Source organism: Branchiostoma lanceolatum, chromosome 6, assembly GCF_035083965.1.
Source record: "Branchiostoma lanceolatum isolate klBraLanc5 chromosome 6, klBraLanc5.hap2, whole genome shotgun sequence".
Taxonomy (NCBI): Eukaryota; Metazoa; Chordata; class Leptocardii; order Amphioxiformes; family Branchiostomatidae; genus Branchiostoma; species Branchiostoma lanceolatum.
This window is the reverse complement of record NC_089727.1, coordinates 9,832,453-9,846,962: the sequence shown is the minus strand read 5'-3', so window position 1 is coordinate 9,846,962 and position 14,510 is coordinate 9,832,453. Positions and strand designations below refer to the sequence as shown.

Here is a 14,510-nt window from a genome sequence, read left to right as displayed (position 1 = left end):
AAAACCTGACGTCTTATATCAAGGCTTTAATATATATAATTGTGTCTAGATTTGGTCTTTGACTTGAAAGATAGATGAGGTGTAACGTTACATGCACAGTGTACATAATGATGTATTGGTGGACATGGCCACAAGTTTCTTTTTAGATTTATCTAGCAATGTCATTATTAGCTTTTCACTGGCATACTTACCAATTTAACATGCCATTCATATTAATTTACTGCTATTGTTAACTGCAAAGTGTTTTCTTTTGAGACATCATGATGAAAGACATGAAGTCAATATCACATCAATTTGACTGATTTATTAATTCGTTTTCACAGATCACATTCAAAGGCAACTAGATATAAAACGTTATAATAATTGGATATTTCTCCTCACTGATCATACAAAGAAATGAACAAGTAATTTCTTTCTTTTCTTTCTTTATTTCGGGTATAAAAACAAACCCATAGGAACACAATACATATTTAAAAGAGCTATAGGCTTAACACAAACACTAAATGACATACAAACACAAAGAGGTTTAAAACCACACTAGATGCACAGTAGGCCGTACACTGTACAGAAATATAAGTTCCTGTAGTAGGCGTCAGATACTAACAGGCTCCTGATCAAACGGTTCTGTGACAAGAGTAATCTATTTAAGAAAGAATAGCATACCCTCCTTCGCCTACATTCGAAAGTGTCAGTCAAGAAGTGTACAAACATTCCGCTAGCACTGCACCGTCGTGGCAGATTCATAATAATACGGAAGCAATTGTTATACGCAACACAACAATAAAGTTACTATGTTAAACTTAACGCAGAGTTTATATACAGAAGGAATTCGAAAGATGGGTTCGCGGAAAAAGCTGGCCCTGTCTACCCTGGCCTGTCTACCCTGGCTATCTACCTTTTTTGTGCCCCAAGGGTATGCATGGGGGTTTGGCCTTTAATGGAATTTCATTGAGGAAAAAATTGGTCAATGCATTTCCAGATGTGTGTGAACCTGATAGAAGACAACACGTATTGTTGATGGGTTCGGGCGGGTGTGAGGTGTGGTGGTGAAGCTGTAAGCAATTCCACCAAGACTGGAAAAAAAGTTCCAAGTACAAGTATACAATAAAATGTACCTGAAATGTTAAACAAAATTGACTTTGACTTTGCTTTGAAGTGGAAGGTAATACAAGAAAACAAAGAAAACTGGTAGGATGAGCCAGACAACAATAGGATCTTTGTTTGTCACAACAGCTAAATTCACAACAGATGTCTGACACTCCTGGGGGATAGTGGTGTGGATCTAAACCCGAGTTTAGGTTTAGGTTCGGACTCGAGTCCAGAGGTTTAGGTTCAGGTCCGGACTTGAAAGTCCGGACCTGAACAATAATTTTGGAATATTTTTTCGTCTTACATGTAAAATTGCATATTGGCAGATATTTTACACGTAATTTGACAACTATATATACGGAATTATATACAGTCAGTAATTAACACAAAAGTCCAGTTACAAACACAAAAACAGCAATGTTTTAATATTTTTCTAGTGCAAATTTCACGATTTAAGGAAGGTTTAAGATGGTTTAAAACAAAAAGGAGTGTATGAGTGAGAGAATTTTTTTTCAAGTCCGGACTTGTTTCCAGACGTTTAGGTTTTTTTGGACTTGAACCTAAACGTTTTACAAGTCCGGAACCGGTCCGGCCGGACCGATCCGCACCACTACTGGGGGATACTGTAGCTGAAATCTTTAGAAGCTGCTGTTCTGGAAAACAAAGGTCCTATCATTGCCTGGCCCATTCTATCAGTTTTCTTTGTTTATCCTGTACCCCATCACACCCCTTCTGTCTGATTTAACAATCCTAGCTGTACATTTTATTGTATACTTAGATGTTTATTTATAAATAATAGATTTTCTTCCAGTGTTGGTGGAGTTGCTCAGAACTGTCCCTATCCTCCAACAGCATGATCCAGCCCACCCACAGCTGGGATTTGCCACTGACCCAGTTTTTCCTAAAGAAAATTCAATCAGATGCAAAACCCCCATGCATGCCCTTGGGGCACAAAAAGGGTAGACAGCCAGGGTAGACAGGCCAGGTAGACAGGGCCAGCTTTTTCCGCAAACCCTTCGAAAGATGACATTGTCATGTACATTTTTGTATTTCAATGTATTTTACTAGTAACGTTACCTATTTTCCATCAGAAAAGTAAACCTTTACTACATATATATACTGTACAATGATTAAAAGTTATAGAAATAAATAGTATTACCTTATAAAGTTGATATGTAGTGGATAAATCTTTTAAATGGTTAACGATTTGTCAGTTACCAAATGAATGTAATCTACCCATTACTTTTAACCAACCTATCTTACTTCACTGCAAGCTATATACTTTATGTGCATGTGCCACTTTTTATTCAGATGTCTTTAAACAAAGCCCAATCAATCTAATCATACCATAAAACAAAATGAAAAATAAAAATGAATTGTTTCTTTCGAAGTTAAGTGAAGAAGTCACCCCAAGACTTACTGTAGTATCCATGAAAACTCCACAACAAGAAAATCATCATGCTAAGACATTTTTACAAATAAATACAGAACATTGAATATGGGAAGCTCCTGAAAGATGGAAGCTTATTGTCCCAAACCATATGATATAGGTTGAGTAGTACAAAAAAATGCACTTGGAGTTGCCCCAATTCTTAAATATCTGGGTTGAATTTGCTTTCTAGTCAGTGGCTTATTGGTGGTTATAGATCACATGCCAGGCATTATGTCACTGTAAACATTGAGGGAAACCAGGTCATTAGCATAATTATCATATTGCCAATTCAAACTGATACTGACATTGTTAAAAGTTAAAATCCCATCATTCCTTAGCAAGTGTGCAGTATTGGCCAATTATGAATGCACAGTCAACTGTCTTCTTCGTTAACTCAATGCTTACAACATTATGACTGCATAATCAATTAGGAATGGAGTGTTGTGATTGGTCCACACAGCCACACATACATGATGATGTGTATGCCACTCACTCACTCACTCACTCATCCGGTGCCCCTGTCTCGTGTCCTGCAGAGGAGTTTGGGCCAGGCCTACTCTGATACCTTCGACCATTGGTTGGATCTTGGTTCAGTTCAGCACTCCTCTTATTGTCACGTCTGTTGAAAGACCTGTTGCCCTGCCTCTTCCCCTTTCCTTGAGGACATTCAATTGATGTTGGTTGAGCACACCGAGTTGATGGCAGGCGCCTGGAAGAAATTGAAATCAAAGTCAATGATGTATTTTCGGGGCTGCTCTGATTATCAAAGAAATGGGCATCAATACGTAGTAATAATGCAAAACCAGGTCTTGATGCCGATTGTGTGCAAAAAATATATGACTAATAGAAATAACTGTTATTTTTATATTGTCATCCACTCATTGCCACTAATTTGGGCAATACTTCAGGTGCAGAGCCTGCTTTATTCTTCATGTGACAATTTTACATAACTTGTACATTGTAGTTGTTATTATTTAACTGTACCTTGGATCATCCTTTTGGGCCCTTGTTTCCAGAAGACCTGTAGTGAACTTGGGGGCCAAATCTCCTCTGCTTCTTTCTTTTAGAGGCTGTTTTGGCTGCATACTAGTAATAGTAGTAGTAATCTTTGGTTGTGTTGCTGCTTGTGGTTCCTGAAGTTGGTCCGTTGTGGCCTCTCTTGGACTATGCATGCTTTCTCTTGTCTGACTCAATATTGTGGCTGCAACTTGCTGCCTCCATGACACTTAAAAATGAAAATCAGAGAGAAGAAACAACACGTCTGAAATGATGTAATCCATCTAAATCCTGTGGCTTACAATCAATAAGTGCTAATTAGTGCTAGTCACTTAATGATATGTGTTATCATTCAAAATTCACCACTTAGTCCACTAAGTTAAACATTCACACCATTGGCATACACAGGAGGGAAATATGTAACTTTGCTGAAGATATATACCAATAAGATGTTTTTATGAAGAATAAACTGCTTTAGACTATTGGCCATTTAGACTGTTAACTGTTTAGAAGTATACATGTACTGTTGTGTATGTCAATACCATGTCTCTTCCTCCGCTTGTCCTGAGTCACAAGAGGTCACATCCTGGGATCCACTGTTTCTTGCTGTTGGTATGAATTAGCAGAAAAATAGTTATTCTAGAATTGACCAACATACCATTGATTTTGTATTTACTACATGACCATCTCAACAGTATATAACAGATTTGTCTTTGCAGTTCTATTTTGTTCCAAAAAAAGACCTGAGCAACTTGTTAGAGTCTTTGAAAAACACACATTCAAGTATTGGATGAAAGATTATACCTACCATCAAAGTCGTCCACAACATCCTTACGTCCAGCTTTAATCAAGGCCTTCTTGAGAACTTCCACAGTTGCATCTTTTCCCTTATCTCTTCTCCACAAAGTTAGGGCCTTTACGCAGCGTTCCTCGGTCCCTTGGTACTCCTCCTGTATTCGGTCAATCGCGTCCTCTGTGAGACCTAGTTGACGAGCTGTTTTTTTGTAGCTACTAGGGATTGCTGTAGCTGCTGTGAATTGGATGAGCTCTGTAATGAAAGTCAAGGTATAGCCATTGGCCTTTTGATTCTGTGTAAGACTTTTCAATTAGGGCATCCCAATTTTAAGTTAGTATTGATTTTTTTTAGATTTGTTGTAATACAATGGAGGGTAAGGGTGCCACTAAACAATAAAGAACTTATTCAGAACCTTGGCTCATGATTGAAGTACCCAGGTATAATATTGATGTAAGTTGAGGCTAAAGGTATCAAAAGGAATGATTAATTATACCATTAGTAAAGAAAATCATTGTTCAGTTACAACTTTACCATTTAGTGTGTCCTTGGTGTCCATGGTACTTTTTTCCTTGGGGGAACTTGTATCGTTTACACCTGTAGCTTGACACATAATAGTTGCAACCTATTATATCTTTGTCACAAATAGCCATATGTGTAAATTACATTTATCATATGAATATCTAAATTCCATCATTTTAAGCTATTGCAAATTATGATTTTCTTGTGAATGCAAATACAATTAATCATCTCACTCAAGAATTGATCTGCAGACATAGATGCAGACACGGAGAGTGGACATATTGTCCACAAGCAACATGAATAATTCTGATATACTTACTCATTTACCAGGGATAACCAAAGATAAGAACATATAAATGCCTTGTGCTTTTTTTATTTATCATGATAACTTTTGAACTGTATTCTTACTTTGACTGTCATTGTCTCTTATGCTGTTGATGTAAACAGGGCCATGAAAGATATTCACAGGGCCATAATAGTTATTGTCATTGGTTGCTTGTGCTCCAACATCATGAGCCACTGATGGTGGATGGAGGTGTTCTGCGCACCTTGCCGCAACCAGTTGCCCATTTTCTGGTGCCTGATGCTGCAAGTGAACAAGTACAATCTGTGCTCTTGTACCTCAAAGATGGCATTTTATTTAAAGTCATTTGATATGCAATGTTCGATACATAAATAATTTGACAGAAAAGGGATGGAATAGAAAGAGCTTCTGATCCCATGTTACTGGCAGTTCAAATGCTTTTATCAAATAAATTTTTGATAGAATTTGGTAAGATGATTGCATTCATTACTTAATGGAGAAATTAGATACAAGAAGACAACAATCCAATTATGTTAAACAAGGAAACAAAAAAGTGACGAACTCACTACCACATCAGACACACGCAGCTGTGATTGTTCTGCCACTGATGCCACTGTTGTAAAGGTATGTCTGCATTAGTGTCTACATTTTCTAGAAAGGATATCAATTATGCACAACTGCCCATGTCAAGCAGTGTGTTTTGTTATTGATATTCCCAAAGCCGATGCTGCAATAGTTTTCATGCGCACTGTGCCCCAGGAATGACATATTAAAGCAATACAACAATAACAATAATAAGCAGCGGATCATTAATTAACGCTATGCATGGATAAAATATTAATCCTCCATGATTATTGTAAATACCCATGGTTTTTCGAAGAGCTGCCATCTTACCTGCATGTTCGTCTGTTGTTTTTGCATCAACCACGTTGTCTTCTTTCACCTTAGCTGCCTCAGTTGTTGTAGCAGACTTGTTGCTCTTCCCATCGGTTTGCTTTTGCTTAGATTTGTGCTTCTTACAGAAATTGCAATTGGGAGGAGTGTCATTCATTTTAGAAATAACTTGATCAAACCCACGGGGATGAGTTGCAATCTTATTTGCATGATAGACAAAACGTTTCAATTTCGACTTTAACAATGAAACAATGGCCCTTGGGAGTGAGATCAATTTGTTCTTGTGCATGTCCAAAGAAATCACACCCGACAATTCACGGATTGCTTTGGGCATCGTTTTGATCTGGTTACCATGCGCATCAAGTTTCTCGAGTGTTTTGATTTTTGTGATCTGGCCAGGAAAGCGGACAAAATAATTGTCATTGATCCAGAGCTCCTTCAATTTCAGGTTACCAAATTTCTTTGGGAGCTTTCTAAGCTCGTTTGAACCAAGGTGCAGGCTCTCAAGATTTTCCATCTGACAAATGGTGTCTGGCAATTTTTTGATGTAATTCATTGCCACCCAGAGCCTTTTCAGCCTGCGCAGTTTGCTGATTTCCTTTGGTAACCCAGTCAGGTAATTGTGCCTGAGATTCAGATCTTCCAAATTTGGCATGTCAAAGATTTCGGCAGGAATAACCTGTAGCTCATTTTCTTCCAGATTTATGCGACCAATATCTTCAGGACGAATGTCCGAAGGCGATTCAAATCTTTCAAAATGCTTTGATGAATAGTCAAGAGCGCAAACACGTTTGCCTTGCTCATTGTTGTACCAGCGTATTTCACAAATGTTATTTGACGCCATGCTGAAATGAAATCGAAACAATATTAGCCATATCTCCTGGTAGATGGTTGCTTAATTTTTCATGATAGAATTGGTCGGTGTCATCGGCTTCTAGTTCTATTTTGGTGTAAACGTTACCGCCCGCTAATAAGAGAGGTCACAACCTGCATCGCCGGGCGTCTATTATGGCTGAAACTTAACGCTTCTTTAGTTTTCAATTTTCCTCTAGAATATCATGAAATGCTAGATGACACAACCGTTTGATATCTGTTTAAAATCATTAAAACGACATCAAAACATCTGCTTACCTTATTTTTCGCTGCCTTTCATTGTTGCACCAACAAAATGCCACCTGTCACTTGAAGCCTAAAGAAACAATATCACGTGTTATTCATCGTACTAGCGTAAGGCTACCGAAGCTTTTGGCGAGTATACCTGTCATACTTTAGAAAGGCATGCGCAGTGGTAGGAATCCGTCTGCCTCATAAAAGTATAGTACTATTTAGTAGTGCCCAGGTGATTGTCACGTTCGTAGGCAGCAATCGAAAAAAGGGCGCAAAAAGGAACCTTACATAGCGTAAATACGCAAAAGGAAACATTGCTTTTGCTAGGAACTAAGCATGACTTTGACACAATTAACTGCGTCTGACATACAACACCTCCAAAACATGTGATTACGTCATGGGGATTCCCCTCACCCTGTTTGGGTGGTTTGGAACGACAACAACAAACACAGTTTCAATCAAGAGAACTTAAGGTTCAAGAAAGAGTATGTCTGCCATCGTTTAATCCTGATCGAGCCCTCTATGTAACGATGTCCATGGAATGTCTATCTACCTGTCTGATACGCGGGCAACATGCATGGGCAATGATGATAAATCATGCACCATTAATTGTTTGTGGTCTGATCTGGTCTTTTAAATTTTAAAGGGCTGCTTACTTACATTCCTCCCCTATAGATTCATAACAGACTTATGCTTAGTGCATCTTGCCAATCCGGCCACTGCGAGATGACGACAGAAGTTCGCATCTCAAGGTATGGTTTAGGCTACCTGTTGTAAAGTACGGCCCCCAACTACTGACTGCACAATTTCCAATGTATAACCATTGGAGCGGGACGTATGTGCCTGGACTGTGACGCAACACTTGCAATACACCCTTTCACCTTATCTAAACTTACTTTCTAGCCATCTTGTAACATACAGCTACCTAAAAAACAGCACAGAAAACTGACCTGCTCTTGAGAACCACAAAAAAAGGCGGTAGGGACGGCGCTGCATGAAGTCGCGCCCCGGAGGGCCTATGGCGCAGTATACCTGGCGGTCAACAACAGAGTGTCCAGAGGCTGGGTGTGGCAAAAATGAATAATAGACTTCACGTCACGTGACTATACGTCCTGAACACCTGCGTCACTGGCTGTGTGACTGTGTCTGGAAGCAGGCCAACATTGAACAGAGCTGTTGTTTACGCTTGACTGTCAAAAGCAAATGTATGCCTGGAGGATCGGATTCTGTGCTAGTGTGGTGTTGTGGACACACAGTATCACGTATTTTGGCAGAAGTTCAAACGCACTTTAATGTACTCTAGTTGATGTCTCATAACATTCCAATACAAATGAAAACGTCTCCAATTTCTTAAAAGAAAGGTACAGTAATACATGTAGATTTAAAGTTGCTATTGCTAAGTTGGAAAGGTTTCCTATGCCTTGCAACAATATGGTTGTGCGTATTTTTAAGTGGACATATAGCATGGTATGGCATGGAAATACAGGGGGAAAATCATTTAAAAACTATTTCAAAGACCTTATCTTAGATCTTAGGATTTCAATGGCGTGCACCTCACGCGCCCCACCCCCAATGAAAGAAAGCATCCATGGGTATGTTTCCATTCTAGCTATCCCCACCACACACTTTTTATGACTAGGCAGAATGAAAAATATGCATGTTCATGTGAAAATAGGGAAGATTTGAATTATCCATTCTAAGGTGTACATCATAACAATGGGGAAAGGGCCACGGTGCATTTACCCAAATCCGACCCGATACCGAAATTTAGTTAGCCAGTAATGCTTCTGTCCTTAGTGAGTTGTGTCGATGCCCGACGGGGATGTTGTCCTGGCCGGGCCCCGAAGCCACGACTTTGTCCCGGTGGACTGCCGGGTGCCGGAGGGGTACATCCCGTTGCTCTCACTATTAACTCACGGCGTCTATTTGTTACCTGGTCAAGTCTGAGTTAAATTGATTCGGGATCCCGGCCGGGCCCCATAATAGCCCGGCAACCGCAGGGTGTCCGACGGGGCCACGTGGGGGGTCACGCCCGAAAGTACAAAAAGAAAAACAGCCCGTGAACTACCCGGCGGGGCCCCTTTTCCACTTGGGACCGAAGCATAAACCAAGTGCGTGACTGTGTCCCACTCGCTCGGAAAATCACTCGAGTCTTGCCGTCAGATGCCGTCAGAAAAAAATCCCCATCCCCGTTCATCGTACACCGCGACAAAGCCAGTTGTCAATGTTTATCAAGAGTGCGATTAAACAAGTCAAGCATTAATATGTGTAAATGATATGTGATATGTGTGCATATGCATGCCTAGACCGGCCCAGGCACGAACATGGATTTGTTACTGTGGGTAGTGTATGTAAGGTTTCTGTCTTGTGATCGAAACTGGCCACAGACCAATTTACCGTATCGGCGCGCTCATACATGTATAACGTTATGGTGCTATTCTGACTCAGGGAAATACCCCTTGTCATGTTATTTTCATACTGCGCTTTTAATAGTGGTGTGGGGTTTCTATTGCGCTTTGTGGTTTGGTGATTTAAAGTGGAGAGTATCAGCATATAGAGCAATGGAGAAAATTTCTTCTAGGAGCATGGATGATATGTTAAAGCAATCCTTGAAGGACGAGTTTCTAGTGTGCCGTATGTGTTTGAACAGTTTTCATGGGCCAAAGTCACTCCCATGTCTCCACACCTTCTGTGAGCAGTGTGTGTCTGTACTGCACGACCAACAGAAGCCCTTACGGTGCCCGATATGTCGACAAGCCCACTACATTCCTGCGGAGGGGGTCTCCAGTCTGCCGGACAACTTTTTCATCGTCAGTTTGGCAGAGAGACTGAATGCATCAACACAGCGACGCCTGGGCATTATAGGATGCGAAACTCACCCAGATCAGAACCTGTTATTCTACTGCAAGGAGGACGCTTGTCGCAAACCCGTCTGTACCCAGTGCCTTCTGCAAGATCACAGTGAGCACAGAATCACACCCTTACGAAAGGAGGGCCATCAGCAGACTTCAGATGTTCTAACAAGGAGCGTCAGTCCCGTGACCAGTGAGACGGAAGAAGACGAAAAAGGAAACACTGACTGGGTAAAAAACTGCCAAGTCCGAGAATTGCTCCGTATTGGACAAGATGGCGGACTGTTACAGCCACTCGACCTTGTATTTGATGACGGCAGCGGTCGGCTGTACGTCTGTGACGCCGTTAGCGAGAGCGTGTTGACGTACGACCGCGAAGGTGTTCTCCTGTCTACCTGGAGTACGAAGACGTCGGAGTCGACGTCAACGCCGTCTGGAATCGCCCTTGACGAAAGGAGCGGTCATCTGTACGTGGCCGACAGTAGTGACGCTGTGGCCAAAGTGTACAATAGAGCAGGCTCCTTACTCAGTACCTTTGGACAAGGCTTCTTCCAGACACCATGGGGTATTGGACTAGACACACAGGGGGAAGGTCGGATTGTGGTGACGGACATAGGTCAGCATCGAGTATCGGTCCACAAACTGGACGGGTCAATGGTTTGGACCTTCGGTACAAAGGGTAAGGGACACTCCAACTTCCAGTACCCACACAGGGCTGACTTTCGTCCAAACGGAGAACTTGTCGTGACAGATTATATGAACCACTGCGTCAAGGTGATTTCAAATGACGGCAGATGTTCAACAAGAAAACTTCAAATGGGGGACACAAAGAGACAGTCAGGGCCCGTAGGGGTAACGTCACTCCCAGGTACTAAGCTAGTGGTGGTAGCAGACGATACCAACAAACAGGTTCAGGTATACGATAGTGAAAGTGGGCGGAGCCGAGTGTTGATTGACTGCGAGGATTTGAGTATGCTCAAGTCGGTCCGCAGTGCAGGAAGCCGACAGTTTGCTTTGATAAATGGATGCGAAATAAGTCTGTATGAAATGTTCTGATATGCTAGTATTTTCGTCTATATATAGTCTTCGTTGTCTTTTGATATCCATTGTGTTAGTAAACAAAGTTCGAATGTTAGCAAACAAAGTTCAAGTTAGACTCACAGAACACAATGGACTGTCACTTAACATTATTTGTGTCTTAAATGATGAAAATCAGTTCTTCAGATTCGTTAATACGAGCAATACTTTCAATGTGTACAATCTCTAATGATATTGTACAAGCAAGTGTAATCTCTAAGCAGATGCAATCTCTAAGCAACCTCTAGTATGTATGTAAGTAGACCTGATCACCAAGCAGATGTAACCTCATTTTTATCGGTGAAGAGAGAACAACGCAAACTTACTATAAAGACGAACTGGAACACGCCTAAAACAGGGCAAAATCCTACATCTGCTTGAATGTTGAATGTGTGCCCAGAAAAGAGTTTGCTGTCCCTGTTATGTTATTCGTCCATAGAAATCCGATGGTGACTACTTCATTCAGTGCATTGCTACATTATGTACTAGTATATCTATTTGAATATCGAAAGCTAGGGAACATATCTTGCATACAATTGAGGAGGATATTTCTTTGTATAACGTACAGTCAACAATAAAATGACACCCGTCTTCTAGACTATCTAAGTTACATGTATTTACTCTTTGTTCTGTAAGAATGGTTTTAAGTTGATATATCAATTGTGTTTTATCTGTAGTCCATGTTTCCAGAAGCAAATTTCTATAGTGAAATTTGCAAACTGAAATTTGCTAATATGGGCAAAATAAATCCACGTCTTATTTAGAACCTAAGCCATGAATGTTCCAAATACTGGAGCTCTTACTTCCGCCACCGGGAAACGTCTTCATTACAAATGAATAAAAAGTATTAGATGTCCTTATCCGAGAACTCAATATCTAACGTTAACTACATGCATACAATTAACAATTTCTAACTAGGAGGAAGGCTGTCCGATTATGTAACTTTACATATCTAAATGTTTTCTCGCAAAATATGTGATAAAGCTAAAACTACTTTTACGTCATTTACTAATATAATTGTTGGAGAGCAATTTCAATTTTACTTATACCGGCGACAGGTTACCAAATGCTTGTCCTTCCACCCCATGAGTGGCCACCGTCCCAGCAGGGTGCCAAGGCCAACTCGGGGAGACGTGAGGCATGGAGTTGTTTGGAGCCATTGGAGGTGGAAGACTGAACATGGAAGGCGGGCTACTCCATGGTCCCGGTGGCTGACATGGCGGGCTGCCCCATTGTCCCGGTGGCTGACTTGACGGTCTGCTCCATGGTCCCGGCTGCTGGCTTGACGGTCTGCTCCATGGTCCCGGCTGCTGGCTTGACGGTCTGCTCCATGGTCCCGGCTGCTGGCTTGACGATCTGCTCCATGGTCCCGGCTGCTGGCTTGACGGTCTGCTCCATGGTCCCGGCTGCTGGCTTGACGGTCTGCTCCATGGTCCCGGCTGCTGGCTTGACGGTCTGCTCCATGGTCCCGGCTGCTGGCTTGGCGGGCTACATGTATGTATGTATGGTCCCGGCTGCTGGCTTGGTATGAAGCGCGCGTCTTTCGAAGGGGTATTGAACATGGCAGAATAACTTCCAGTCGGAGTCGAACGGTGATAGGACGTGTGAAAGTGACTCATGGAATTATTTTCAGTCCGTCCATCAGTCTCCCCTAATCCTCCGTGTATCGACCATGCTGCCTTTCCCGCCGGTATGACCAGTTCGGACCAAATTTCCGTGTTCTGGTTGCTTGGCGGAATGTGAGGGCCATTGTTCCCACCGTCTTTCTTGTTCCTCAAGAGCTCTAGCACCTGTTCCGACTCTGTCACTTCAGACCAGACATGACGGCCATCCTTCCGACCATCTGGCGTGTTCCTCCAGAACGTCTGCACCTGGTCCGATTTCTTCACTTCAGACCAGGTACGAGGGCCGTCACTCCGAACATCTTGATTTTTCAAGATGTCTTGCACTACGTCTAGTGCGGTCTCCTTTATTTCCAACCAAGCATGAGACCCGATACCTGCCGCTGCACCAATGGCTGCGCCTTTGACCCACATGCCATCGTCGTCTCCATAGTCTCTCCAGTCCCTTTTCCCCTTGACACACGTCCCAGCTTCGTTTACTGCAGTGTTTACTACTGACGACGCCGCTCCTCCTGTCATACGGACTGCAAGCTTGGTACCGCCTTGCACGCACGCTTCTTTTGAAACTTCTGTTGCCACTGTAGTCGCCAAATTTTCGGCTATCTTCTCTGTTACAATTGCCCCTCCGCTTCCCACCGCACCGGTCACAAAGCCGACTCCGACGTCCACAAAATAGTCACCTGCACTAATTTTCTCCCCCTTCCCCGCTTTGACTGCGCCGTGGATGGTCGAGCTCAGGCCGGCGCCTCCCACCATGCCTCCCAGCACAGGCAAGGCTGTTCCGCCCGACCCCACAGCCAGGGCTGCACCGCCAACAACAAGAACAGCACCTCCCGTGATAGAGGCAAGCTTCTGTAGGACGTCGTGTACATTTCCAACGTTGCATTTGCAGGTACATGTAACTTCCTCCCTACAACGGCACGAACAGCTGGTGATCGAATATCCGCCACACGACGACCGAGAGGGTAAAAGTGATTCACCAAAGCAAGTAAAGTACGTACAGGACAGACACTGTCTGCAGCAGAAACATCGAGAACTGCTGGCATCCATGGTTTCTGTCTAGAGAAACTGCCGTAGTTTAGCTTTACTTGGTGCGAAACCGCTACTGGATAAAGGTGAGTAATGTTGTAATTCATGATCACTTCCCCTTTTTCGCAGACTAGTTTCTATCGGCCATTCCATTGTACTACGGGGATGCCATTTATAAAAACATGTGAATGGGGGCATCTAGCGATCCGTGTAGTTATTGCAGCATTGCAACCACCTGTTGCTGCGTTAATATCTTTGATTGTTAGAAGCTTTTAAACTGTTAAACGTTGGTGCGATTTTCATCACATACTGTTTATCTCCATAAAAAAAGGCTTTTTCATGGAGATACTGCTTTGCGTGCGTTTGGTGTTTGTGTGTATGTTTGTGTCACGGGATGCTTAAAGTCAGCATAACTGTAGAACATGTACATGGATTGTAATGATTTTTGGTATGTGGGTAGGTGTTAGGGGGAGGAAGGTCAAGGTGGATTTTGGGCCCCCTGGTATGTGTCACTGGAACTGCAATGGCGTATTTATAAAAATCTTCTAAGGAGAATAACTGAAGAAAGGATCGACAGATTGTCATGTTATTTGGTACACAGGTAGGTTGGACAGAGATGTACACACTTAAGTGCAAATTATGCAAATGAGACTGAATTTGCATAAGTAAGGAGGAAAATCGTTTGCATGTGTGTCGCTGGATGCTTAAAGTCAGCATAACTGTAGAACGTGTAAATGGATTGTAATGATATTTGGTATGTGGGTATGTGCTGGGAGGAGAAAGGTCAAGTCGA

The 14,510-nt window shown here is 42.3% G+C and overlaps 3 protein-coding genes across 4 annotated transcripts; 1 reads left to right on the top strand and 2 right to left on the bottom strand.

Moving 5' to 3' along the window:
- Positions 1-284: 284 nt before the first annotated feature.
- On the bottom strand, positions 285-8,221 carry LOC136436504 (uncharacterized). 2 transcript variants are annotated; one of them, XM_066430513.1, is made up of 10 exons: positions 8,088-8,221; positions 7,162-7,219; positions 6,031-6,875; positions 5,703-5,749; positions 5,241-5,418; positions 4,845-4,913; positions 4,326-4,565; positions 4,060-4,123; positions 3,506-3,746; positions 285-3,230 (listed from the first exon to the last, which is right to left on the bottom strand). In XM_066430513.1, the coding sequence occupies exons 3-9, from the start codon at positions 6,872-6,874 to the stop codon at positions 3,686-3,688; spliced, it is 1,503 nt and encodes a 500-aa protein (XP_066286610.1). In that variant the 5' UTR covers position 6,875; positions 7,162-7,219; positions 8,088-8,221; the 3' UTR covers positions 285-3,230; positions 3,506-3,685. The 2 variants fall into 2 exon arrangements, with proteins under 2 accessions (XP_066286610.1, XP_066286611.1); XM_066430514.1 differs by having other exon boundaries at positions 4,845-4,907.
- Positions 8,222-9,722: 1,501 nt separating this feature from the next.
- Positions 9,723-11,045, top strand: LOC136437235 (uncharacterized). Its single transcript, XM_066431715.1, has one exon. The coding sequence runs from the start codon at positions 9,723-9,725 to the stop codon at positions 11,043-11,045; it is 1,323 nt and encodes a 440-aa protein (XP_066287812.1).
- Positions 11,046-11,667: 622 nt separating this feature from the next.
- LOC136436501 (uncharacterized) lies at positions 11,668-13,852 on the bottom strand. Its single transcript, XM_066430506.1, has one exon. The coding sequence runs from the start codon at positions 13,736-13,738 to the stop codon at positions 12,110-12,112; it is 1,629 nt and encodes a 542-aa protein (XP_066286603.1). The 5' UTR covers positions 13,739-13,852; the 3' UTR covers positions 11,668-12,109.
- Between the last annotated feature and the right edge of the window lie 658 nt (positions 13,853-14,510).